The sequence below is a fragment of the Heterocephalus glaber genome, unplaced genomic scaffold (genome assembly GCF_053883595.1).
Source record: "Heterocephalus glaber isolate CG9 unplaced genomic scaffold, H.glaber_assembly_v1.0 deba00001472, whole genome shotgun sequence".
Taxonomy (NCBI): Eukaryota; Metazoa; Chordata; class Mammalia; order Rodentia; family Bathyergidae; genus Heterocephalus; species Heterocephalus glaber.
The window spans coordinates 77981415-78009389 of NW_028258315.1; the positions used below are offsets into that span (position 1 = coordinate 77981415).

General features: G+C 38.5%; 1 protein-coding gene and 1 long non-coding RNA gene across 41 annotated transcripts in view; one reads left to right on the top strand and one right to left on the bottom strand.

The window, feature by feature from the left end:
- The window catches only part of Thrb (thyroid hormone receptor beta), a 384335-nt gene extending 369755 nt beyond the window's left edge, over positions 1-14580 (top strand). For all 40 annotated transcript variants that reach the window (XM_004857771.3, XM_021238678.2, XM_087181456.1 and 37 more), the window contains one exon: positions 9735-14580. In XM_004857771.3, the coding sequence (XP_004857828.1) occupies positions 9735-9976 (242 nt within the window). In that variant the 3' untranslated portion in view covers positions 9977-14580. The remainder of the gene's footprint in view (positions 1-9734) is intronic.
- LOC110344484 (uncharacterized) overlaps positions 1-27975 on the bottom strand; it is a 181517-nt gene that overhangs the window by 15414 nt on the left and 138128 nt on the right. The window lies entirely within an intron of this gene.

Genomic DNA, 27975 nt, shown 5'->3' on the forward strand with positions numbered 1-27975 from the left:
TTAGAAATTTACTTCCTATAGAAAGTTTAGATATGGTAAAATTTTGAAAAAGGAATTATTTTATTATGGAAAATTTCAACTATAAATAAATGGAATAATATAATGAGCCCTCTTATAGACTGGCAGACAGACTCTAGGGGACGCCATGTTCACATCATTGTGTAATCTCCTCTCCTTCTGCATTTATAGAAACTGGGATTTGCTTTTAACCAATAGAATACTTCAACTCTGATGCCACCTTTGGTTACGGACAATGTTATGCAATGTAAGATTCTTGCTAGCAGACTTGCTGTACAGACCTTTCTGGCTCCACGAGGCAGGTGGCCAGGTGAGGAAAGTTCACATGACAGGAAAGTGCAGCAGCCTTGAGGCCTGAGGGGGCCTGCTGTAGAGCCAGTGAGCAGCCACAGCCCTCAGCCCTTTGGGGGATTATGCTGTTCTCAAAGAAATAAGACTTAGAGCCTATCTTAATACTCCCTGCAAGACCTAGCCTCTGTGTGCTTCAATGACCTTTAAAATAAAGGAACTGAACTATGTATGTGGGGATTATTTTCATGGAAGTCCTCAAGGTAACTTTTTAGCTGATACTTTAATGGACAAAAACAGTTTTTAATAATAAATAAATCACACAGAGAGAAAGCTATTTCTTCTGCAACTTGTCTCCTAAATAAGGCAAGGAGAGAGTCAGTGTGCTACTAGTCTGACTTTAACGCTTCTGCTGCACTTGCCACCTTCCCTTTTGAACAGTGAGATAGGGATCTCAGGCACACAATCTTTGCAAGAGGCTTTAGTTTTAATAACTTGGGTTTTATTATTTAATAAGGATTTTGTCATGGATCAAGTTTTGTGGTTATCTTCTGTTTATGACAAATGGATTTTTGTTCCTGAATATGTTTCCTCTGCAGTGAGTCAGATGATTAAATAAACGATCTAAGTAAGATTACATGATGAAGGAGATGGTGATGACAAACACCATCAAGCACCTAACTGAATTATACTTTCCAAGTCTGCCTTTGTGAGGTTGTCGCTGCCTGATAGTCACATGACATATCTTATAATTTTAAAATATCCCCCATCCTAATAATGTGGGTCTTTTTCAATGATACTGCCAGATCCAGAAAAAATATAAGATGTTGTACATTTGGCAAATGATAACTACATATCAAAGTTCCAATGTTCCAATCCCTCCTCAGCCCTGTCTTCTAAGCCCCAGGGTACGTTTGGCATTTCAGTTGCACAAAGGCCCTCTCAAGAGTGCTATTGCTGGGCTCCATGATCCTGAAGAGATATACAGAGGGCAAAAGTGGAAATGATTCCAAAGATATTTCTTTGAGAACTTTGGCCTTAAGGACTTAAAAAAAGGCTTTGGTTTTTAAAATGTTTGCCTCTTCATAACTTTTTAGTATGAACTGAGCATCATTAAAATGTCATTTCTTTCTATTTCTTTTATATGACCATTTTATTTTTCTCTCTCATCAAAGGACAGAGTTTTGATGCCACAAAACCCAAGCTATATTTTCTCTTTGAAGAGAGACATCCAAAGCAATATTGTGTTGATTTTCTTATAATATCAAAAGTTGCAGGATCCTGGAGAGAATTCTTACACACTCAAAGAAAAAGAAAAGACAGGAGAGGGAGACAGAGTGGGCAGACCCACAGAGAAGCATTGCCACATACAAAAGAAAATAAAATTAAAATGCACAGCTTGCCATTTGAGCCAAATAGAGGATTCCAAAAACCCATAAAGTTTGTTTAGTCTTAGAGTGATGATTGAGATTTAGCCTTGTTCCTTCCTTTCAGATGAAGCAGAATTCTGTAGCAACTGGTCTCTGGGGTGTGGATTCATTTGACCAGAGCTACAAACAGCAAACTGAAGAGAACCGAGCAGGAGGATGATTGAGATTCCTGAATATTTGAGGAATTCACCCAGGTTTATAAATTATTTTGCTATCCAGGTGTTTGCAGCCTGGATATTCCCCAGTCATTCATCCTTTTTGTATCATCCATTCATTAATTTTATTGAAACTGGTCAGAGTCCCTTCCCACATACTATGGGAGGACCAGTGGTCTCTCCTCCTGCTCTGGCTTCCCAGTATGACTAGTCTCTTCTCCACATAGGGTAACTCCAGCACAGCTCAAGTCTCCTTTTCTCTTCATTTTAGTTCCCTAAATCGCCACCAACACAAGGCTGCTACAGGTAGCAGACAGATATAGATAGATATAGTAGTCCCTCTTTATATGAGGTTTCACTTTCCTCAGCTTAAGCTACCTGCAGTCAAGCATGGTCCAAAATTACTTGTAGAAAATTCTAAAAATAAAAAATTCACAACTTTTAAATTATGTGCCATCATGATTACTATGATGAAATATTGTACCATCCTACTCCTTCTGACCTGGGATATGAATCATCCCTTTAGTCAGCATATCCATGCATATACCATGTCCTGTCAGTCACCTAGTAGTCACCTCTGTTTTCAGATCAGTTGTGGTAGTATCGCCAGGCATGTGTTCAAGTTACCCTCATTTTCTTGATAACGGCCCTGTTTTAGTTGCTTTCCTCATCATTGGCACAATCAAAAACTTAAAGGAAGAATGGTTTGTTTTGGCTCATATTTCAGAAGTTTCAGTCCTTGCATGGTTGGCAGCATGGTAGAAGGGCCTGGACCGAGGAAAGCTACTCACTTCATGGCAGCCAGGAAAGAGAGACAAGCAAGAAACCAAGAAGGGAGATACACTTTTCCAGGCTGGGTCCTCAGTGACCCACAGCTACAGTGCCCTGTGATCCCATCACCTTCCAAAACCCCACTGAGTGCATGAGGCTCATAAGGGGGCATCTAGATAAAGACCCTAATAGCACCAAAGCACAAGAGTAGGAATGCAGGCAATTTGGATATGCCAAAGAGAAATAAACAGTGCTTTCTTGACATGAAAAGGTGAAAATACAAGAAGATATTTTGAGAGGGAGAGAGAAAGCACATTCACATAGCTTTTAGTACAGTATACTGTTATAATTGTTCTCTAATCTCTTACTGTGCCTAGTTTATAAATTTTTTTTCTTAAATTCTTTTATTGGTACATTTTAGGTATACAACACATTTACATTTCAGATTGGGAACTTGTACCTTTACATGATGCATCTTGGTTCTTATTTTTTCCCCATTCTTAGCCCTCCCTTCACCCCTCCACCCTTCCCTATTTACAAAGACTTTATTTCCATTTTTTCCATTTCTCAGCATTTTTCCTTTCCCTTCTTTCCTTTCCCCTGCCCCTCCCACTACCCCTACCCCTTTGGACCTTTTCTTCCTATTTTACATTATCGATTATTCATTCTAATCATTGGTACATTTTAGGTATACAATATAATGACATTCATCATTGGAAATTTGCACCTTTACATAATCTCTCTTGGTTCTTATTTTTCACCCTTGCCCAGCCCTCCCTTCAACCCCTCCATTCCTCCCTATTTACAAAGATTTTCTTCCTGTTTTTCCATTTTCTCATATTAATTCCATTCCCTTCTTTCCTTTCCCCTACCCCTCCCACTTCCTTCCCCTTTGGCCCTTTGCTTCCTATTTCGCATTACCTATTATACCTTTTAGTCCTTATTTACACTTTCAGTTTCTCACACTAGAGAAACTATTCCGTATTTACACATGTGTGCCTTATTTATTTGACTTAAGAGTATCTCCTCAATTTGCATCCATTTAGCTATAAATGTCTCTAATTTCTCATTTTTTATGGCTGAGTAGTACTCCATTTTATTTTTAAAAACCCACATTTTCTTGACCCAGTCTCCAGTTGATGGGCATTTGGGCTGTTTCCAAGTTTTAGCTATTACAAACTGTGCTGCCATGAACATGGGCGCATATATATCACTGTGGTATGATTCCTTTAATTCTTTGGGGAAGATCCCCAGCAGTGGAATAGCAGGGTCAAATGGGACTTCCAGTCCTAGTTCTTTGAGGTATCTCCATACTGATTTCCACAGTGGTTGCACCAGTCTACACTCCCACCAGCAGTGGAGCAGGGTTCCTCTTTCCCCACAGCCCCACCAGCATTTCTTATTGGTTGATTTCATGATAGCAGCCATTCTTTCTGGAGTGAGATGGAATCTCAGCATTGTTTTCTTTTGCATCTCTCGAATGACCAGTGATGTTGAACATTTTTTCATGTATTTATTTGCTATTTCTACTTCTTTGTCTGAGAAATGTCTGTTCATTTCAGATGCCCATTTTTGGATTGGGTCTTTAAATTTGGGAGGTCTAATCTTTTTAAGTTCTTTATAGATTCGAGATAGTAGACCTTTGTCTGAGGAAGAGCAGGTGAAGATTTTTTCCCACATTGTGGGTTGTCTCTTCACACTGCTGGTGGTTTCTCTTGCTGTGCAGAAGCCTTTTAATAAGAAGAGATCCCACTTGTTGATTGTTTGTGCTAGTTTATGGACAACTGAGGTTTTGTTCATAAAATCTTTTCCTACACTGATGTCTTCAAGAGTTCTACCTAACCTCTGTTCCAAGTGCTTCAGAGTTTATATTTTAATATTTAGATCTTTAATCCATTTTGATTTTAGTTTAGTGCATGGTGAGAGATATAAGTCTAGTTTTAATCTTTGGCAAGTTGAAGCCCAATTTTTCCAGCATCATTTATTAAAGAGGCTATCTTTCCTCCAGTGAGGGTGTTTGGCTCCTTTGTCAAAGATGAGGTGGCTGAGTGTGTCTCAAGTTGTTTTTGCATCTTCCAATCTGTTCCACTGGTCCTCAGGTCTGTTTCTTTGCCAGTACCCTGCTGTTTTTATCACAGTAGCTTTGTAGTAGAGTTGCAGGTTGGGGATTATGATATGCCCTGCCATGTCTCTGTTACCTAGAATTGCTTTTGCTATTCTGGGTCTTTTCTTGTTCCAAATGAATTTTTGGATTGTTTTCTCAAGGTCCATGAAGTATGCTGCTGGGATCTCAATTGGAATTGCATTGAATCTATATAGCAGTTTTGGAAGAATGGCCATTTTCACTATATTAATCCTTCCTGCCCAGGAGCAGGGGATGTCTGTCCATTTTCTGATATCATCTTTAATCTCTCTTTTCAGAGTGCTATAGTTTTCAGAGAAGAGGTCTTTAATTGCTTTCATTAGGTTGATTCCTAGGTATTTCAGTTTTTTGGATGCTATTGTGAAAGGAATTATTTGCCTTATTTCTCCCTCAGTGAGTCTGTCATTTGGGTAGAGGAAAGCTATTGATTTTTGTGTGTTGACCTTGTAACCAGCTACTTGACTGAATTTGGTTATTAAGTCTAGAAGGCTTTTGGTGGAGTTCTTGGGCTCTTCTATATAGAGTATCACATCATCTGCAAATAATGACAATTTGACTTCTTCATTTCCTATCTTTATTCCTTTTATTTCTTTCTCTTGTCTAATTGCTGTGGCTAATGTTTCCAAAACCATATTGAACAAGAGTGGTGATAGTGGACATCCTTGTCTTGTTCCTGATTTTAGTGTGAAGGATTTCAGTTTTTGACCATTTAGTATGATATTGGCTGTTGGTTTTTCACAGATGGCTTCTATCAGTTTGAGGTAGAGACCATCTATTCCAATTTTTTGTAGGGTTTTTTATCATAAATGCATGTTGGATTTTGTCAAATGCTTTTTCTGCATCTATGGAGATAATCATATGGTTTTTGTCCTTGGCTCTATTGATATAGTGTATTACATTGACTGATTTGCGTATGTTGAACCATCCCCGCATCCCTGGGATGAATCCCACTTGATCAGGGTGTACGATCTTCTTGATGATCTTCTGCATTCTATTTGCCAGTATCTTATTAAGATTTTTTTACATCTATGTTCATTAGTGAAATCGGCCTATAGTTCTCCTTTTCGGTTGAGTCTTCCTCTGTTTTGGGCATCAAGGTGATGCTTGCTTCCAGGAATGAATTTAGGAGGATTACTTCCCTTTCAATTTCATTGAAGAGTTTAAACAGTAGTGGCAGTACTTCCTCTCTAAATGTCTTGTAGAATTCAGCAGTGAAGCCATCAGGGCCCTGGGCTTTTCTTAGTTGATGAGTTTTTAATTACATTTTCAATTTCATTGGTTGATATTGGGTTGTTCAGAATTTTTAGGTCTTCTTTGTTCAACTTTGGTAATTCATATGCATCTAGGAATCTGTCCATTTCTTCTGTGTTGTCCATCTTATTGGCGTATAGGTTCTGGAAGTAGGCATTGATGATCCTCTGGATTTCTGCTGGGTGTTGTAATTTCATGCTTTTTATTCCTAATTGCATAGATTTGGGCCTTTTCTTTCCTTTTTCTGATAAGGTTGGCTAAGGGTTTGTCAATTTTGTTGATTCTTTCGAAGAACCAACTCTTGGCTTCATTGATTTTTTTGTATCGTTCTCTTAGTCTCCATTACATTGATTTCTCCTCTGATCTTTATAATTTCCTCCCTTGTATGAGCTTTGGGGTTGTCCTGCTCTTCTTTTTCTAGAAGCTTGAGGTTCAGCATCAGGTTGTTTAATTGGGCTCATTCTGTTTTCCTAATATGCATATTCACTGCCATGAATTTCCCTCATAAGACTGCTTTTATTGTGTCCCATAGATTCTGATATGTTGTACTGTCATTGTCATTTAATTGAAGGAACTGTCTGATTTCTTCTTTCATTTCCTCTGTGACCCATTGGTTAATCAGAAGTGTGTTGTTCAATTTCCATGTGTTTATGAAATTTTTCCAGTTTCTTTTGCTATGGATCTCCAGTTTCATCACACTATGGTCTGATAATATACAGGGGATAACTTCAATTCCTTTGCACTTACTTAAACATGTTCTATGAGCAAGTATGTGGTCTATTTTGGAGAATGACCCATGTGCAGCTGAGAAGAATGTGTATTATGATTTTGTGGGGTGGAAGACTCTGTAAACATCTGTTAAGTTCATTTGTTTAAGAATTCAATTGAGTTCTAGTATTTCATTACTTATTTTTTGTCTAGTTGATCTATCTACTTGTGACAGTGGGGTGTTGAGGTCCCCCACTACAATTGTATTAGTGCATATATGACTTTTCATGTCCGTTAGTATTTGTTTTATATAGTTGGACACACTAGTGTTTGGTGCATAGATATTTATGACTGTCATCTCTTCCTCTTGGATTATTCCCTTTACAAGGATGTAGTGTCCTTCTTTGTCTCTCTTAATCAGTGTTGGTTTGAAATCTACTTGATCTCCAAAGAGGATAGCTACTCCTGCTTTTTTTCGGGTTCCCGTCACATGGAGTATTGTTTTCCACCCTTTAACTTTCAGTCTATGAGTTTCATTTTGAGTTAAGTGTGTTTCTTGTATGCAGCATATTGTTGGATTTTGCTTCTTGACCCATTCTGCCAGTCTACTTCTTTTGATTGGTGAATTGAGACCATTAACGTTGATGGTTATAACTGAAACATGTTGACTTGTCATTGCCATGACGTTTTCTTTTTGTTAGGTTCTCCCCCTTTCCATTTAATTTCTTGTCATGCCAGATGGGTTCATTCTGGTTTGCTTCCTGGGGTTGTGATCCTCAATGTCTGTTCCTAGGCTATTGTGTAAAATTCTTTGGAGTGCTGGTTTGGTATTCACGAAGTTCCTAAGGTGCTCTTTGTCATGAAAGTATCTTATTTCTCCATCAATTTTGAAAGATAATTTTGCAGGGTACATCAATCTGGGTTGGAGGCTGTTTTCTTTTAGGGCTTGGAATATGTCACTCCAAGCTCTTCTTGCCTTGATGGTTTGTGTTGAGAAGTCTGCTGTGATTCTGATGGGCTTTCCTTTGTATGTGATTTGTTTCTTTTCTCTAAATGCTTGAAGAACTTTGTTCTTCTGTTGTGTTTCTGGAATCTTAACAATTATATACCTATGTGTAGATTTTTTTTTGATCAAGGCTATTTGGAGTCCTATATGCCTCACTTATCTGTATGTCAAGTTCTTTTCTCCTGCTTGGGAAGTTTTCTGCCATTACTTCTGTGAAGAGTTTATGTTGTCTGCACTCTCTCCTGTTTCTTCTTTGACTCCAATCAGTCTTATGTTATTCTTCTTTGCATCATCCAGCAGCTGCTGGATTGATTTCTTGTGTTCCCTTATAATTTTGAAGCAATTTTTCTTTTCCTGGTCATTAATTGCTATCTTATCTTCTATATCTGAAATTCTGTCCTCACATTGGCTCATTCTGCTGTGTAGACTTTCAAAGGAGTTTTTCGTCTTCTGGAAATCTATTTGCATCTGTTTTATGGATTCCATTTGTTTCCTATGTTGGGATTCCATCATGTTCCTCAGCTTCTCTCTAGATTTATTAATCGTGTCTTGCACTATGGGCACAATTTCTCCTGTTATCTGAGAAATTATTTCTGATTTCATTTTTTCCAGATCCTCTTTTCTTGCCAGTTCAATGAGTCCAGGTGGTTGAGTATCAGAGTGTTCCATCTCATTTCCCTTTGGGGTTGCTGTAGGTGATGTGGAAGTCTGGTTTTGAGAATTATTTACGTGTCTTCTCATTTCGACCTGGGGGGTGGTGCTGTTGGTGCCTGCAAGGCTCACCTCCTCTGAGCTGGGAGAGGTGGGAGGGATGGTGGCCTGGTGGCCCAGAAGTCCCTTCCTCTGGGCAGGGAGTGGTGCAACAGATGGCAACCCAAAGTCCTTTCCTCTGGTCTGGGAGTGGTGGGACAGATTGTGGCCAGGAAGCCCCTTCCTCTGGACCAGGAGGAGTGGGAGGGCAGCTCAGAAGTCCCTACCTCTGGGCCGGGAGCAGCAGGATGGACAGCAGCCCAAAAGCCCTTTCCTCTGGGCCGGGAGTGGCAGGAGGGATGGTGGCTGGGAAGCCCCTTCCCCCTAGTTTATAAATTTAACTCTCTCAGAGGTATGTGTGCATGTCCTCAGGTTCTGTATCTGCAGATTCAACCAACCCCAGATTGTAAATATATGGAGGAAAAAAGCATCTGTACTGAACATGTACACACTTTTTTCTTGTCATTAACCCCCAAACAATAAAGTATAACAGCTATTCAGATGTCATTCACATTGCATTAGGTATAATCTCGGGTGACTAAAGGATATGGGTAGATATGCCTAGGTTATATGTAAATATTACACCATTTTATAACAAGGAACTTGAGCAGCCTCAAATTTTTGTACCCACAGAGGTCCTAGGACCAGTCTTCCCCATGGACAGAGCAACTGTAGCTCTGGGGTTCAGTACTACCTACAGTCCCAGGGATCCAGGGGAGGTCTCAGAGCACATCTGCCATGGACCGGATGGGGCTGTTGAGTAAAGGAAAGGAAGGAGTGTCACTGCAGCCCAGCAATTCAGAGTTAGACACTGTGCTTCTCTGTTTTCAAGGAAATCCCTTCCAGTCCAACTTTCCTCCCTCACCTGGTCTCTTCTCGCATCCCTGCCCCCCACAATGTGTGTTTATGTCCATCCTCTCCTCTCCTCTCCCAGGCAAAGGAAACTTGTCATTTTTTTCCCTTATCAGCGATGTTATCCTGGAAAGTGGGCATTCCCTTTCATATCCATAAACTACAAATATTTATCTGATCAAAATACTGCCGCTCCCCTGTCCCTTGGCTCTGGTACCCCAGGATTCACACACATCCATGCTCATTCCTAGGAGATGGCAGAGGCCACATCTGCCCACCTCCCAATGAAGGACTGAATGGGACCTGGGAAGCCATCTCCTTTCCACCTCTCCATTAATATCCATCCTTTTCCTTCCCCCCAGATCGCCCAGGGCTTGCCTGTGTTGAGAGAATAGAGAAATACCAAGATAGTTTCCTGCTGGCTTTTGAACACTATATCAATTACCGAAAACATCACGTGACACACTTTTGGCCAAAACTCCTGATGAAGGTGACAGATCTGAGGATGATTGGAGCCTGCCATGCCAGCCGCTTCCTGCACATGAAGGTGGAATGCCCCACAGAACTCTTCCCCCCTTTGTTCTTGGAAGTGTTCGAGGATTAGACTGACTGGATTCATTCTCATAATTCCTACAGCACTACTGGGTGTCATTTCATTCCATTGCCTAGCTCTTTTGTGTTTGTTTCTTTGTCTCTTTGTGTTGGGAGGGCTCGTTTGGGGGTAAAGGGAGGTATCCTTTGCAGAAATGGATGAAATTGCCCCTTTGCGGGTACTCATAACTATTGCATTTTGTTCTCCAGTCCTTTGATGTGAATGCTTTGAAGGGTTTTATAGTTGTGGAGGTGGGGTGAGGGACAATCATTACTTCACCAGCATCAAGCCATCACCAGCTCCCACCTGTCCCTGGTCAAGACTTGAGCAAGCCAGATGGCACACAAAAGACTAAGGAAGCCTTAAAGCCAAGATAATACAGTCATCTTGATCAATCTGATTTGTTCAGGGCTCAAGTTAGCAGAGCACAGACCACCTTTGGCTAGATGTAGTTTTCGGCTTTTGGGGAAAGAGTCAAACAAATTTTCATCTAGTCATCTGTTTTTACCCCTCATTCTCTCCTAGCAGGTTTACTTGGAATGTGTAGGAATATTCATGCCCTAACAAATCAGCTATCCATTCAGTATCATTTTGTGACCTTCTGATTTAATTCTAGTTATACAAGGGCATGACTCAGAGATGTGTAGGTATCTGACTGATTGAGGCTACAAGGAAAATAATTTTCTTGAGTCAGCCCAAAGAAATTAGATTCACCAATGTTAGTGACTCTGCAGTTTCCAAAAATTCATAAAGTATTACCTCGGGGTAAAAAGGCTTCTTTACAGTTTTGGCTCACAGAAATATTCCCACCAAAATCAAACCTATTTACAGGGTGTCATCACTTTTCAATGGCATCTGATCTGTCATCTCCAAGCTCCTGAAGTTATTTCTCCTGACTGCATCTTTGCTGAGCTGACAACAGATTTCCCTATGGATCATATCTTCTAATCAAGGAGAGAGAAACAAGCTGAAATTTGAGTCTTATTGGGAGGAACTGTGAGGCAAGATTAGTGTGATTTTATTCTGAGTTGAAACACAGCATTTGTGTACTGATTGCCTGAGGATGCTTCCTTCTGGCCTTAGGTCCTCAAGCTCTTTGCTTTATTTACACATTTTTTTCTGGTTCCCCTTTCCCTCTGACTCTGAGACACTACATAGCTCGACTCTCTCTAAACACCACCAATCCCACTGCTGATTTTCCTGTCCCTTCTCCAGATCTACCCTGACAGACACTCAGCAGAAAACTCCTGCACATTAGGGAAAACTCCTTCCTCCACGTTAGGAAACACTTTCTTGCCTTCGCTGCCCAACCTGCCATCCTACCACCCTACCAACCAAGATGGAGTAACTGTCCCGGAAAACCAGTGATGACACCTCAGCACTTCAGTATCAGAAAATGGGCAAGGAATGTGCCCATGCAATTGAATGTACCTCATTCCTCACTGGCATAGTAGATATAAACTATTCTTCTGCCTGCCTTTTACTGCCTTATTCTTGAAATACTGGGGAAAATAAGCCATATCACTGAGATTACCTAAAAACAAAAGAATGAAAGTCACTGTGAAAACCAAGTTGACTAATTTCATTTTAGGTTTGTGGAGCATAATTGGCCTAGAAGTCAGGGCACCTCAGTTCCAGTGTGTACTCTGTTGGCTGGTAGATTCAGGAGCTTGGGTCTTGGTTTTTTTATCTGATGAGCAAATCAAGATCTCCAAAATCCTTCTCACCCTCAACATCGTGTGAATTGGGGGGAAGGGTGGGTTCTTGGGTTGGTTTCTTTCCTATACAAATTCCTAGCTTTATTACAAAAAAATATAGCCCATGAGCAGTTAAGGAATGTATACTTGATACTGATTCAAAATAAGAATTCTATACAATACTAGTAAACTATTTAGAGAAAGCAGTGTGCCCTTGGGAAAAGGAAGGGAATAGCACTGAAAATACCAAAAATTATTGACAATAATTGAGGTGGGGGGTGATGTTCTAAAGCAATTTTACTGGCTTCTAGGGAAAGGAAACAATATTGCTATGGAACATGTTAATGAGAGGAAGTGGGCAAAGAGTACAAAAGTATAACCATGAAATTTCCTAAGCATCTCACCTGCATGGCACTGTCTACAGACAGCTGTTCTGGATTTTGTCCTTTCCACACAGCGTCCAGCCAGTCCCCTTCCTTGCTGTTAGTACCTTAGCCTCTCTGCTAACTCACCTCAGTGAGCACTCCCTGAAAGAGGAACACTTAGCCATCTCTAGCTCAAGGGGATTTGAGGAGTTTGCCATGTGGGGCAAGTTTTCTTCCTAAAGGAATGAGAGGAAGGCAAGCAGGTTAGGTGCTGGACAGGCCCACAGTTGCTGGGGTGTCCGGCTCTCCAGGCAAAGTGTCCTCAATTTGTGTGATGGATTCCCCAGGACAAGAGTCACCCAGACTCCAGTGTCAGTGCAGAGCCTGCCCTCAAGCTCAGAATGCTTTGGGGGATTGACCACAACTGGGCATTGGCCACATGGTAACCAATCTATGGCCATCAGGCCCTCCCCAGGCAAAAGAATGTTTGGTCCTCAGCTCCTTAAATGATTGCCTTACACAGGCAAAGCACTGCTGCAGAAGTCTGTTGAAGGCTGAACACCTTACGCTGATAGAACTCAGCTTCTGATTCAAAAGAAAAGCTTTAAGGACTCAGAGGTTCGTGCCCCTGATGATAACAGCAACTAACCTCATTCTGTATGAAACTGACGGGGTGCTTAGTTATCTCAAGACTCCATCTCATAGAGCTTGATTGTGAGGGATTTGCTCCTGATTTTCTTTTTACATTGTCCAGACATCTAAATCGAGTGTGGACCTGATAGAAACAGTTTTCACACCTGCCCTACCCATGGGAAGACACTGCAGTGGAGGAGAACACACCCACACTGCTGGGTTCTTATTTATAACTCTCTCCCCCTTAGGGACTGGAAGGGGTGGACACACACCATGCACTCTTACATACCTATCTGTGTGTACTTTGCTCTTCGGCTTAGACGTGCAGTTCTTCCAGAAACAGTGAAAACAGTAAGAGATTTCTCTCTTTGAGTCTGCCCAAAACACCACGTACTGCCTCTGATCCTCTTCCAGTCCAGTGAGCCTCAGTCCTCAGTGACACTTGACGTGTTAATGCTCAGCCCAGCGACGCCCTCACTTGTGCCCGGATGGACACCACCTGAGCCTGCAGTGCAAGCATCGGGAGGAATGCCAGACCAGCTCTGCTCCAGCCACACCGTTCTCCATCCTCGTTGCTCCTTGCAGACAGGTGTACAAGCCTTGGTCCCCCAACACTAAGTCCTCCCACCCCGACTCAGCCTCTTTGGAACTGCTGAGCACCCTCAGAGCATGTCCTTGTCAGTGATACATTTTTACTCTACGGAACTCTGACCCATCCGTGTCATATTGACCTTTTGCTGCATGAGTCCTAAATTATGAAGTCGGTCATGGTTTTTGAGATGTAGCCAGCGTTTGTAAGGCTAAACCTTTTTCATGAACTTTTTAAGTGACTAACCAAGCCACAGTCCTCCTCAAAAGGAGAGTAACGACAGACATTTAAATCCCTGTGCCCTCTCCAATGGCCATGGCATCAGGTTCTAAAATAAGCTCGTAATTTTTCCTGTTATTTTAATAATATGGAAATATTAGCATAGTGTTTCTTTTGATAGTGATAGACTGTAATCCATATTTAAATTTTATAGAGAAATTTTATTGTACTGTGATGTAGATATTTATTATCCAGGTAAGGATTTGCCCAGTGTGTATTTTTTACAGTTGAAACATTTTACTTTAATCTTTAAAAAAAAAAATGCATTAAAACACACACACACAAAAAAAACAGACTAGGGAGAAAAAAAGGTTTGGCCTTATCACAGAATTTTTACTGTGCTGTATAAATGTTTGCAAATGCAAAAAGTGTGCATTTCTAGTGTGTTTCACATTACTTAATGCTGCCTTCAAGAGCAATATCATGCAGTTAGTAAAACGCTGTTTGTGGCTTTCTGTTGCACAGTTAAAGCTGACCCACCTTATGCACAAGACAATCAAATATCAGTCTGTCCTCAGGATGCAGATAATCCTCGTGTAAATTATGGAGCACAATGTGAGACAGAAGAAATTTTACACATGCATTGATATGGATGATCAGGGCCTGAATTAGCTGACATGACTTCGTACCATTTCTTTCAGTTCTTCCTTATGGACTTGGCATCTTTAATTTGCTGAGAGCCAAATTAGTTCTCCATGCTTTCCACAGAGAAAACACTTCTCTTTCTTTTTATACTATTTTCATGCCCTGAATATCAGAAAAATGCTACAGGATAGAAGATTTACAGTCATTGGAAGATTTATGTTTTGCAAACAGTGTTAAGTGATATTGCTAGATTGGTAATATTTTTTTTCAGCCTAAAACTCTGTTGAAATCTGTGATCAAAATGTTTTAAACTATCCAAAAAGAAAATTTGTATATTTGGGAAAAATGAATTTTTACATAGCTTTTGTATGCAGATATCAAATTGTAATTATGAATATAGTGGGCATAGATAACTCATAAGCTTAAATTCTAAAAAAGAGGAAAAAAAGAAAAAGCTTATAAAGGATATTTTTTCTGTCTCTTTCTTTAAATATTATTACTTTCTAAATAGCACAGAGTTGCCTGCTCTTGTTGCCTCTGCTGTTGCAGGGTGAGGTCAGGTGACAGGGACATTTTGTTTCATAATGAGCACACTGACGTGGGAGAGGAGGAGACAAGGGTCACCTCTTTGGAAGGGGCTACAGGGATGGAAGAAGAAAGAGAGATTTTTGCAACCCAAGGAACACAGTCATTTTCTTATCTCAAAATGTTCCATAACGTTACTGATGGAATTATACTGACAGCAGCTACCAAAATTTATCACAATCCCCACTACCATCAACACATGTTGATGGACTCTTTCTGTGACAAGTGACAGGTGACAAGGGACAAAAGCTAAGCCAAACTGGCTCAAGCATAAAGGGAGTTTTGCTTTCAAAACCTGGAAAATCTGAGGCTATGACACCTCATGCATGGCTGGGTCTGGGTGCTCAGTGTTGCCAAAAAGCCATGGGTCTGACTTTTACTTCACAAAGACGTCATGTTCCATTACCTTTCACCTTCCAGTGGCCACCAGTAGCTCCAGGATTAGCATTACAGTTCCAAATATAATGGAAAGATAGTTTCTTTCCCCCTAAAATGTCCAATGAAAATCCTGGGACCAATTCCCATGGTGTACCCAAATTGAGTCATGGCCCATTCCTGCATCAAAAACTGGAGTGAGGAGAACTGATATGCTAATGAGCTAACTCCTGGAACTGGGCGACTGGAAGGATGGATAATCAGCCCCATCTAAAATATAAACAGAGTTGAAACAGGAATGATTCCTCAAAGGAAATTCTAAGTCCTGCTGCTCTAGTAAGTGGGTAATAATGGTAGGCAAGCAAAAGCAAAACAAAGCCACACCAAAAATTAGTCTGAAAGCACACCCATGTTCAGCACAGCTGTGGAGTTAACCTTAACAAAGGAAGCTCGGTATGGTTTGGCTAGGACATGAACCAAATCAACACTTTCCAAAAGTCCTTGATAACTTTCCCCTTGACTCATGAAAAAAGTCAGTCCAGGTAAGATGGAGCAAGCTTTTCTCATTTCCCTAGACTAGATCAGTACAGACAACTATTTTCTCTATTTTCTGAGTTCTTCCATTCTCTGTTCAGAATGCTTTTTAATCTTTTTTTAATATTATGTACCTCCCAATAAGTGGAATTGTCATTAGTTTCATCAACATCCACAAGTTCTGTTGTTCAATGCAAAGAAAAATATTATAACTACTGAAAATATAGGGTGCTACAGATCTCAAGAGAATCCACAGGCTACTTGATAAAACTGTACTGTGTTATACTCTTTTAAAGACAGAGTTCACTAACATCAGACACTAATGAACTCATAAATGAAGTGTGAATGAACTCATAAAAATGATACAGACTGGAAGTTATGTGAAAATGAGAAGAGAGCTGTCTTAGGCTGGGTTCCCCTAAAGCAGAGCCCCAACGAAGCAGGAGTAGAGGCAAAAGGCAATGAGGCATAGAAGGAAAGAGAGCAAACATCGGATGCATTGCTGAGTTGCCACACTTAGTACCAGGCATAACTGAATACTCAATTGTGCAAGGCCCTCTCTCAAGGGGCCATATCAACTCTTGCTTCTCAGCATAGTCAACCCCATTATCAAAACAGAGACTTCTCCATTTCTAGAGTGTACATACTTGGCCACAGATCAGGTCTCGGAGTGGCTCAGGATTCAGAAGCAAAAGCAATCTCCCCATCTGAAGGAAGCTGGTTCCCACTCTGAATGGGTGGCAGACCAAATGACAAGCAGGGGGAAGCCAGCAGCCCTCAGGCCGAACAAGGTAAATGGAACTTCAGAAATCTACAGTGATCTGATGCAAGGTTCCTCAGACCAACAAGTTCTTCCCATTACCTGGAGAAAGGGCCTGTGCTCTTAAGTGCCAAAGAGAATCACACGGCTCAGCAACAACCCTATACTCATGGACTGGTCTGTCTGTGTAGGGGCTTTGAATGCAAGCTGATCGTGTGAGTTGGTTACATTTTCTTGTAGTAGCTCTGAAACACTGAATGCGTATAAACTAATTTAATTATACATTGTTAGTTTTTCTTATAGGTAGCTCATTTCATGGGCAAAATTTTTCTGGGTAAATATATACAGTAATGAAATTTTTGTAAAAGCCACTGGACATTTTTTTTTTGTTTTTCCATACAAAACTTCATCTGGTCCAAAGATTTTTAGTATAGAAAGTGACATAAGGTATCTTTTAGGACAGACTGATAACATCCTCTTTATTTTAACTTTCTTTTACACAACACCAAAGGCAGTAAAGGAGGCAGATGCATACAGAAAAATATCTCCTCAAAATTAACAAATCAGAAAACTCCTGTGCCCATAAATAAATGCAGAGATATGAATAAGCACTCTTCAGTTTTACCCTGAGTGCTAAAAAGATGCCACAGTCCTTATTCGTAGCAGATATAAAAGTACATGTTCATTCTAACTTTTCTAATGGGCATTTTTAGCTCTGAAGAACTTTTTTAGGATTTCTTTTTACTACCTAAAATCAAAGGCAGACAGAACTTTTGTGAAAATGAACTATATTAAAAGACAAAGAATATGAGATCACCGAAGACCACTTATTGGTAAGTGAACTGCCGTATGAGAATCCAGCTGAACATTTTAGAATATTCGTCTCCATTTCCCCCCAGTACTTTGATGAAAAAGAGAACCCCACACATCAGTTACTGAAGAGTCCCAGCAGCCTGCCTGCCGAGGACCTGCTGGGTGTCTGCTGACTCGCAGGGTTCCTCACCACTGTGTAGGAGTAAGCAAAAATGGCCCATCATGTAGTGAACACATACTCGATGCCAGGAATCATGCTAGACTCTTTCAATTACCAGTACTTCTCCAAGCAAACTAGAAAAGTGTTAGAATTTTTATGCATATTTGACAATAGGGCAATAGAGGCACAGTGTAAGTATGCAGCTTCTCTAGGATCCTAGAGCTGACAAGTATCAGTCCATGGGGTTTCAAGACCTGTGACCATGTTCTTTCTAAAATCTGCACTAGTAAGATTCAGGTAAAGCCTTATCCCCTGAAAAAAAAATGGCAACCCTGCTTTGAAAATGTTTGTCACTGTCTTTTTTTTTTTTTGTACCAAGGATCAAACTCAGGACCTTGCACCTGTGAGGCAGGCATGGTGTCACTGAGCTAAATCCCCAGCCCTGCCACTATCCTTCTGAAAAGGCCTATCTCCCCTAATGCAAAAAACACATACTTTAGTCTAAAGATAAACTACCTCTCCTTTCATTAGGTTGTTTCTCATTGCAAGACCACTAACTGGTGTTGCAATATAAAGAGTAATGTCTCTTTGCAGGGTATATTTATAATCTAGCTGGCTGCGAGATGCATCACTCTAACAAGGAGGCGCTGGGAGTTTTTGTTTTTGTTTTTGTTTTTGTTTTTGGCCAAGCAGTTGGGAGCTATCAAGTTTGGGCAGAGCCAAGTTGCTTGGTCTGATAGGAGAAGGATTTACAGCAGTGGAGTTTGGGAGGAAGAAGATGGGCAGATAAGCAAACAAGACGACAGAAGCCCTTACGTTTCAAGGCATGCTGTAATATTCTCAACTTTAGATACTCAAATTATTGGCAAATGTATGATCCATATGAATTTTTTGTAAGAGTAAATGAAAAGGGATATTCAATACCATGTTGACATGGGACAAGAGGGCCCAAGCAAAGAGGATCTTAATAATAAATATCTGACAAGTCACAGGATTCTGGGGATTGCTTTGTCTGGTTTCAAAGAAGTAGGAGAAAAGTTTTCAAAGCAGTTCACCAGAAAGGAAGGCTTCACTGACATCTGATGGATATATTGACTTAATACTGCACATAGACCTAGGGATAAGTTGGCAAATTAAAGGTCCTCATGGAATTTTCCACAGGAAAGTAATAAAGAGCCTCTCTTACCAACCTTTACTCTAATTTGCAGCAAAAAGAAGATAGCAAAAGTCCTAAACAAAATAGCAAACCAAACCCAGATAAGAGAGAAATGTTTATGATTAGACACTTGCAGTGTCTGGAAAGTCACAAGTTTAATATCAGGGATTTACAGTAAGTATTGAAATCACTAAGAAAAAGACATAAGACATCATGGCAGAATAGAATATTTACTGAAAGAGAAGCCCAATGGCCAACAAGAATATGAAGAGATTCTCCACCTCATAAGTAATCAGAAATATAAAAATCGACACGACTGAATCCACAAACTAGGCAGATAGAAAATACCAAAAATACATAGCAAGAATGTAAGATGAGGACTTAGTGAGAATGTAAAGTGCTTCAGCCTCTTTCCTACACTGCACTCTTACCAGGATTCCTGTTCTGGAAGCAAACCTCCAACTCTCTGACCTACAGGCAGAGGCCTCCTAGCACCACAGATTCTATCAGATCAGGGAGTTGAGTTCAGACTAAGGAAGAAGTGAATACCCGCTAGGGAAGAGGGGAAAATGCTGGGCAGATGGTTACCTCCATGGAAATCTCCACATGATCAAAAGCACTGAAAGACACCTGTACACTGCAACTTGTAAGAAACAAAATAAGACTTACAAAACAATACTATTTATGTAAACTACACAAATACAAAAGAAATCATACATAACCAAGGACACATATCAAGCATATTAGACTGGGTACCTATGTAGAAGAGATAAAGAAAACAAAAGAGCATGACAGGCTAGCAACTTTTGCCACAATAAAATGAGGAGATTAATTATCAATTTGTCCTGTCTTCCTTCCAAAAAGCTCAGCCAGGATTAATTAATGGAAACTACTGTGAAGTCCATATCAGCTCAGAAGAAGGAAGCAGTATGTCACAGCTACTGTCTACCTGTGGAAATGGAGAATTCCCCATCCCTCAGTGTGTTCAAGCAAAGACTAAGCTCTCACCTGACAATGAAATTGTTAGAAGGCCAAGATCTCCAAAGAAATGACCTCTCAGATCTGCTCCAGCCCCAGGTCACATCGTAACTCTGTTCCCAGGGCCCTGCTCCTGGCATTTGCCATTCTTTCTGCTAAATCTTAGGTTCTCAACAAGAAAAAACATGAGAGGAACCTCAGTAGGATTCAACTTCTGGTGCTACTTACTTCAGATGTATAATTATTCCCTGAAAAAGCAGAGGAGCCAGAAAAATAAATCTACCATCTGTCACTCCGGTTTTTTAAACAACCATCCTACCAGCTCCTAAGAAACCCTTCTCTGTGCAGCCATGAATCAGACCAGCTGATTTGAAACCATTACCAGAGATAATGATGTGCCAGAATCAAAGAGCAACTCTAAAGTGAGAATAAATATGGCAAATAAATTCTAGACTAGTATGACACACTGGGGACATTATGGGGCCACTGATGTATCAGAATGATGTTGAATATCACAGGAGTTATTAAGAGTCTATCATACAATGAATCTCTACTTAATTGCCTTTGGTTGAGACTGAAAATTGGTTGTTTGCCCAGGCACAACACTATTTTGACCAAAATTAGTCTTAATCGGCTTGGCTGAGTAATAATGTAGCCAGCAGGCAGTTTGTGACGCTTCTCCAACAATTCACAGTTTAGAGAAGAACAAAACTTTTTTTCAAAAAATGGTGTGCAATGAATTAACCCTTCTCCTACATTTCAGTGCATTTTTTATTCAATGTGGCCATCATTCACTGCAGAAAAGTATCTAGAGAATAAAGAGTACACTGTGGATACCCTGATGCCTTAAAATAGCCAGAGCATGGGTTGTTTTTTGAAGTTCTGCAGTAAAATAGTTCTGCGTGGGTATCTCTTAAGGCGTTAGAGCTAAGACAGTTTATTTTGAACATCTGTCAAAAGTAGGCATAATTAGATTCTGACCATTCTAAATTACTGTGGATTACAAGCAAAACTAAAAATGTGCTGGTGCAACTTTTTCCACCAAAGTAGTGATTACAAGTCACATATTTACAAGAATTGATGACATCCAGCTTGTCAAGAAAAACATTTCAAGTGCAATCAGTCTCCAGGAATCCCTTACATCCAAGTGTAAGCTTTTTTCTTTCCCAAAATAAAAGCAGTGTCTCTCTCTCTCTCTCTCTCTCTCTGTCTGAGTCTGTCTGTGTCTGTCTGTGTCTGTCTGTCTGTCTATTTCTCTCTCTCTCTCTCTCTGAAAAAAATGAGATGTACAAATACATCTCATATAAACAGAGATACTGGGCCAGGGGTGGCAGAGAGCAAGAAGCACCATAATTCCTAAAAGTATGGTGTCCAAGTAAAACTACTAACCCCACAGATGTAAAGAAACTTAAACTCAGGTATCTCTAGTATTCTGAGAACTTTTTCTCAGAAGTCAACAAAATATTTATTATTTATTGATTTCAAGTTTCATTCCAAAGATAATTTTAATTTACTATAAAACATTATTAATCCTACAGATCAGTTCAAAACTAAACACAGAATTTCATTCAGAGTGAAATTTAAAAGATGGTCAAATAGAATTATCACAACAAAGAAAAAACAACTATATTCTGATGGAAGTGACTGATGCATCACAAGTATCTCAAGTACTTAAAGAGCAAAACCAAACCAAACTCAGAAAGAGAGCAGAAACAAATGAAACAGAGACTAAAACAACAAAAGAAAGGTTTTATGAAACAAAAAGATGAAAACAACCAACCTTTAGCTAGACTAACCAAGAAAAAAAGAGACCCAGAGAGAGACCCAAATAAAGTAGAGATTAAAAAGGAGATATTAAAACTGATATCATAGAAATACATAGTATCATAAGGGATTGTTATGAAAAACTATATGCTAACATTAAAAGCCCAGAAGTGGACTAATTTCTGGATATATATGTCCTAGCAAAATTGAACCAAGAGAACATGAAAAACCTGAATAGACCAATAACAAGTAGTGATATTAAATCAGTAAAAATAAATAAAGTCTCCCTACAAAGAAAACCCAGGACCAAATGACTCTACTGAATTTTGCCAAATTGTTAAAGAACTAATACTAATTCTCAAACTATTTCAAAGAATCAAAAGGGCAGGAATCCTTCTGAACTCATTTTAGGAGGCCAGCATTACCCTGTTACCAAAACCATATAAGGACATAACAAAAAAGAAAACTATAGGCCAATATGACTGATAAACATAGATGCAAAAATTCTCAACAAAACATAAGCAAATTGAATTCAACAACACATCAAAAAGATTCACCATAATCAACTCTTTCATCTCAGGGATACAAGGGTAGTTCAACATATACAAATCAGTAAACCTAATACATCATATCAACAGAATGAAGGGTAAAAATCATATGATCATCTCAATAGATGCAAAAAAGGCATTTGATAAAATTCAATACCTCTTCATGGTAACAGCACTGAAGAAATTAAATATAGAAGGATCATACCTCAACATAATAAAAGATATATGTGACAAACCTAAATGGAGAAAAGCTGAACGCATTTCCTCTAAGGGCAGTAACAAGATGAGAGTATCAGATACAGCTCTGATCTGTGCATAGCCAATAAATATCTAGTATATCTGGAATGTTTTCTAAAGGTAATTTTAAAAAACCTTTTTAAAGAAAAACTATTGTTTCAAATAAAAACAAAAAATAAATCCTATCCTGGCTTCAAAACCATCATGCTGTTTTTAGGAGAACCGGGCAAGGAGAAGGGGAAGGTGGGACAGTGCAGTTGTTTGAATGAATATTTAAAATTATTAAAATTATGTTTGAATGAAATTTTAAATTATGTAATCCCAGCACTTGGGAGGCTGAGGCAGGAGGATCACTATGAGTGCCAGGTTAGCCTGTGCTACACAGTGAGCTCAAGGCCAGACTGCACTACAAAGTAAGACCTTGTCTCAAAAAAACCCCCAAAGATTTCATGAGTTTCTGGATATAAAATGTAATTAAAAGAATTACTTTAATCTTGCATCTTATTTTATTAATTTATAATCTAAAAATAAATCACTCCTTAAGCACAAATGATAACATTATTTTCCTTAGAATTTTATGAATAAAATATATTTATTAATTCAGTAAAATCAGTACTAAGTGGAAATTTTATAGGAATAAGCACCTATATCAAAAAAGTAGCAGATTTCACATTTTAAAAACTTAAGAGTGCAAATTAAGTAGCTAGTAAAATAAGAATTAGCAAAAGGAAAAAAATAACAGAGAGCAGAACAGAAGGAAATGAAATCAGGATTTTAAAAATACAAAAGATGGAGCCAAGGATTTAGTTCAGTGGTTTCACCGCCTGCTGCACAAGCACAAGGACCTGAGTTCGATCCCTGGTACCAAAAAAAAAAAAAAAAAAAAAGATAAAACAAAAAGCTGGTTTTTAAAATATAAATTCTACAAGCCTTTAGCTACACTAAGAAAAAAGATAAAATACTCAAGTAAAATCAGGGGTGGAAAAGCAGACATGACAATTGGTACCATGGAATACAAAGGGTCATTAAAGAGTATTATGAATAATTGTATGCCAGTAAATCAAGAAATCTAGAAGAAATGCACAAATTCCTGGACACATATAACCTACCACAACTGATCCATAAAGAAATAAAAAACCTAAATAAACAAATAATGAGTAACAAAGTTGGATCAATAATAAATTCTTACAAAAAAGAAAGGCCTAGGGTATAGTGACCTCTTTACTGAATTCCACCAAACTTTTAAAGGACACCAATTCTTTTTTATCATTCCAAAAAAACTGAAAGGGAAAGAATTCTTTTGAACTCATCCTTTGAGAACAGCATTGCTCTGGTATCAAAACAAGGCACAAGAAAATTATAAACTAATATCCTTGGAGAACATACATGCAAAAATTCTTAACAAAATACTAGGAAACCCAGTCCAAAAATATATCAAAAAAATTATATGCTATCCTCAAGTGCAATTTATCTCAAGGATGCAAGGATGGTTCAACACATACATATCAATGAGTAGCTGGGCATAGTGATGCACACTTGTAATCCCAACATTTCAGAAGCAAGGCAGGAGAATCAAAGGCTCATGCCCAGTTTTAGTCTTCTGAAGAATCTCCATACTGATTTCCCTAGTAGTTCTACTAGTTTACATTTCCACCAACAATCTAGAAGGGTTCCTTCTTCCCTGCAGTCTCACCAGCATTTGTTATTATTTGATTGTTGATGGTGGTCATTCTCTCTGGAGTAAGATGGAATCTCAGTGTTGTTTTAATTTGCATTTCTCCAATGGCCAGCGATGATGAGCATTTTTTCATATATTTATTGGTTATTAGTTCTTCTTCTGTGAAGTATCTATTCATTCTACTTGTCCATTTTTTTTTATAAGGTCTTTCATCTTGGGAGGATCTATTTTTTTTTTAACATTCTAGATATTAGTCCTCTGTCTGAGAAATAGCTGGCAAAAATTTTTCCCCATTCTGTAGGTTGTCTTTACTTGTTGGTTGTTGCCTTTTTTGTTTTTGCTTTTGCTGTGCAGAAATTTGATATGATCTCACTTGTTAATTCTAGGTAAATTCCACTTAACTCCACTATTCCCCTTGTAGGTATCTTCTTGAAACAGTTAAAGATATCATATTACAGTGTTTATGGCAGTGAAATTCACAATCGATAAATCTTGAAAGCAGTCTATATGTCAGTCAATAGATGAATGTGATATATACACACAATGGAGTACTACTCTACCACAAAGGATAAACTTGAGTCATTTGTAGAAAATGGATACACCTCAAGACCATAATGTTAAATGAGATAAATCAGACACACAAGCTCAAATATTGCATCATTTCTCTTATGTGAGTAACCCAAAATATAAATAAAGAGCAAAATAAAAGATAGATAATAAACAATAGGGAGACAGATCTTTCTTGAATGGGAAGAGCACCAAGAGACTGATGGAGGCGGGAAGGAGAAGAGGGAAAGGGGATGAAAAAAGGAATTAGGATTTGTATGTACATGTACCAACTCCAAACAAGGAATGTAAACATTATGCACTACAAACATGTACTAATAAAATTTTTTAAAGTGAAAAACAAAAGTAAATCTGAGCCAGTGATGAGTATGTAATATTTGTTAAGGGTGAAAAAATACCTAGCCAAGAAAAGCTTCTGGAATGACAACATGTGTTGGCTAAATGACTGCAAACTTTAAAGAAATTTACTTGCAGTAGTAAAAACACTACCATGTTTTCTTTAAAAAAAAAAAAAAAAAAAAAAAAATTTCAACCCCAGCCTGAGCAAGACTCTGTCTCAAGACTCAGGGACTCAGCAAGACCCTGTCTCAAAAATGAAAAATAGGCAGGGGAATAGGGAAAAAATAAGAACCAAGATATATTATGTAAATGCCCAATAATGAATGTCAGCATACTGTATACCTAAAAGGTACCAATAAAATTAATGAATGAAAAAAAAAAGATAAAAGGGCTGGGAATGGGTATGGAGCTGAGTGTGAAGACCTCAGTTCAGTACCACAAAATAAAGTAAATGTGATACCTCTTATCAAGACAGTGAAAAACAAAAGGGTCATCTCAAAAGATGCAGAAAAGGCATTTCATAAAATCCAACATCTCTTCATGATAAATATTCTCAACAAGTTAGATATACAAGGAGCATGTCTCAATACAATTAAGGCTGTATATGAACAAACCCACAGCTAACATTATATAGAACAAGGAAAAGTTAAAATCTTTTCATACAAGTTCCAGAACGAGACAAAAACTTACATCTTTTTACTCAGGATTACTCTGGGTATTTAGGATCTTTTACAGTTCCATACAAATTTTAGGTCCTGAGTTCGATCCCCAGTACTGAAAAAAATAAAGAAATAAAAATAAAACCAATGATGAAAGAAACAAAGAGAACACAAAACTGGAAAGTGATTCCATGTTATGGACTGAAATAATTAATATTTATAAACTTGTTATATTAACCAAAGCAATCTACAGATTCAATGCATTTCCCATCCAAAAACCAAAGACATTCTTCACAGAACTAGAAAAAAAGCACCTAAAATTTGTACGGAACCACAAAAGATTCTAAATATCCAGAACAATCCTGAGTAAAAAGAATAAAGCTGGAGACATCAAAATACCTGACCTCGGGCCAGGGATTTAGCTCAGTGGTACCACCAGCTGCCTCGCTAGCGCAAGGTCCTGAGTTCAATCCTTGGTACCAAAAAGAAAAAAAAAAAGAAAAAACTTGACCTCAAAACATACTACAAAGCTATCATTACCAAAATAACAAACCAAAGAGCAAACACATTGCTACTCAGCAAAGGAAGCAATTGAGTTATTAGCCACACCTATACAATAAGAGAAAATATTTGCAAACTAGTCATATAACAAGTGACTAACATCCAGGACATGTAATGTAGTCAACTCAACAGCAAAAATACCACTAAATAATCTAATTAAAAATGAGAAAGTGATGTGGATATTTCTCAAAAGAAAATATGCAAATTTCCAAGAAATGCATGGAAATAATGCTCAACATCAAAGAGCATCAGGAAAACAGAAATCAAAGCCATAATGAGATATAGCTCACCTCAGTTCAAAACACTATTATGAAAAGAAAACTTCTGGCAAATATGTGGAGAAAGGGTAAAGGAAAGGAAAGAGGGAATGGGATTAAAATGAGAAAATGAAGAAATGGAAACAAAGTCTTTGTAAATAGGGCAGGATGGAGGGGTTGACCGGAGGGCAGGGGAATGGGGAAAAAATAAGAACCAAGAAAGATTATGTAGAGGTGCAAATTTCCAATGATGAATGTCAGTATATTGTATACCTAAAATGTACCAATAAAATTAATTTAAAAAAAAAGAATGTGGAGAAAGGAAAACTCTTATAACTGTTGGCAGGAAGGTAAATTAGTAAAGCCATTATCAAAAAATTAGAAACAGAACTACCATATTATCCAACAATCTCACTGCTGGATACATATCAAAAGGAAATAAAATCATTATGTCAAAGAGATTCCTGCAGCCCCATGTTTATTGCAGCAGTATTCACAAAAGTCAAGGTATAGAAACAACCTAAGTATCCATCCATGGAGCAATGGATAAAGAAAATGTGGTATGATTACACAACAAACTATTATTCAGCCATTAAAAACATGAAATTGTGTCTTTGTAACAACATGGATAAACCTGGATGACATTAAAGTAAAATGAATCAAATACAGAAAAATAAATACTGCAAGTTCTCACTTATATAATGAAGCTGAAAATTTTGATCACAGAGAAGTAAAAGACTAGTAATTACCAGAGGCTAGAAAGGATGGAAGGAAGCAAAGAGGACAGTTAATGGGTATAGAGGTGCAATGATTAGAAGGAAAAACTTCTAATGTTCTACAGCACAGGGGATAACTATGGTCAGCAACAAGTAATTGCTTATTTCAAAACAGCTAATAGAGAGAATTTTGAATGTTCCCAACACAAAGAAATGATAAATGTTTGAGGTTATAGATTACCAATTACCCTGATCTTGTCACTATACATTGGAAACATGAACTTCTAAATATCATATGTCATAAATATGCACAATTATGTTAATTAAAATGTTTAAAACTTTTTTAAACCCATCATTTGCATTTGTATTTACAATGCCTTTTATGTCAGGTAGGATACTTGATTTATTGCAAGTTAATGAGACCCAAGTCCACAGATTTAATAAATAAATAAATAACAAAGCTCACATCAAAACCCACAAATATGGCTCACTGGGCTCATGAACACTGTTTCAGTAGTTAAAAAGAGAAATAGTATTACAATGGAGGATATGGCTCAGGGCTTCCAAACTGTGGACATCTAAGTACCCCCTGAGAGGTATTTGGGACACATATAGATAAATTCCTTAAAAGAACATGTCTTATAGTCATGACAATGTTTTTTCAATTAGTAATTTAAAATAACATGATTGATTTGTCAGTGAGAGAACAGATACTGTTTGCAATCTTTGTGATCTTTATCTGCACCAAAATGAGCTCAGACTTAGGAGGGTCCTTTGAAAAATTCTCAATTTCCCTCATCCAGGGCCCCATGGGGGAATAGAAAGTTAAGTTTAGGACAATCTGAGAGCAGAGAAGACTTGGGTCCCCACTCTTAGGCTGAGTCTAGGAAGAGAGTAAGACCCCATGAGAGAAATGGTCACATGGTATATGACTTCTCTCAAAGTAACAAAATTAGCAAGACAATTTCATGATGCTGAGAGAGTCCCTCACTAGCCTGAGTTTCCCACAGCTCACTCTGATATAGGAGCAATAGAGTCACCATGTGCACAGAACATCTAAGAATGCCACAAAAGTCAACTGACAGAGGGCCTGGCTGGAAAGAACCTGCAGTCAGGAAGGAGAAGCAAAGCTTGTGGTGCATGGATCAGCACAAAAACAAGTCTCAGGTGATGCCT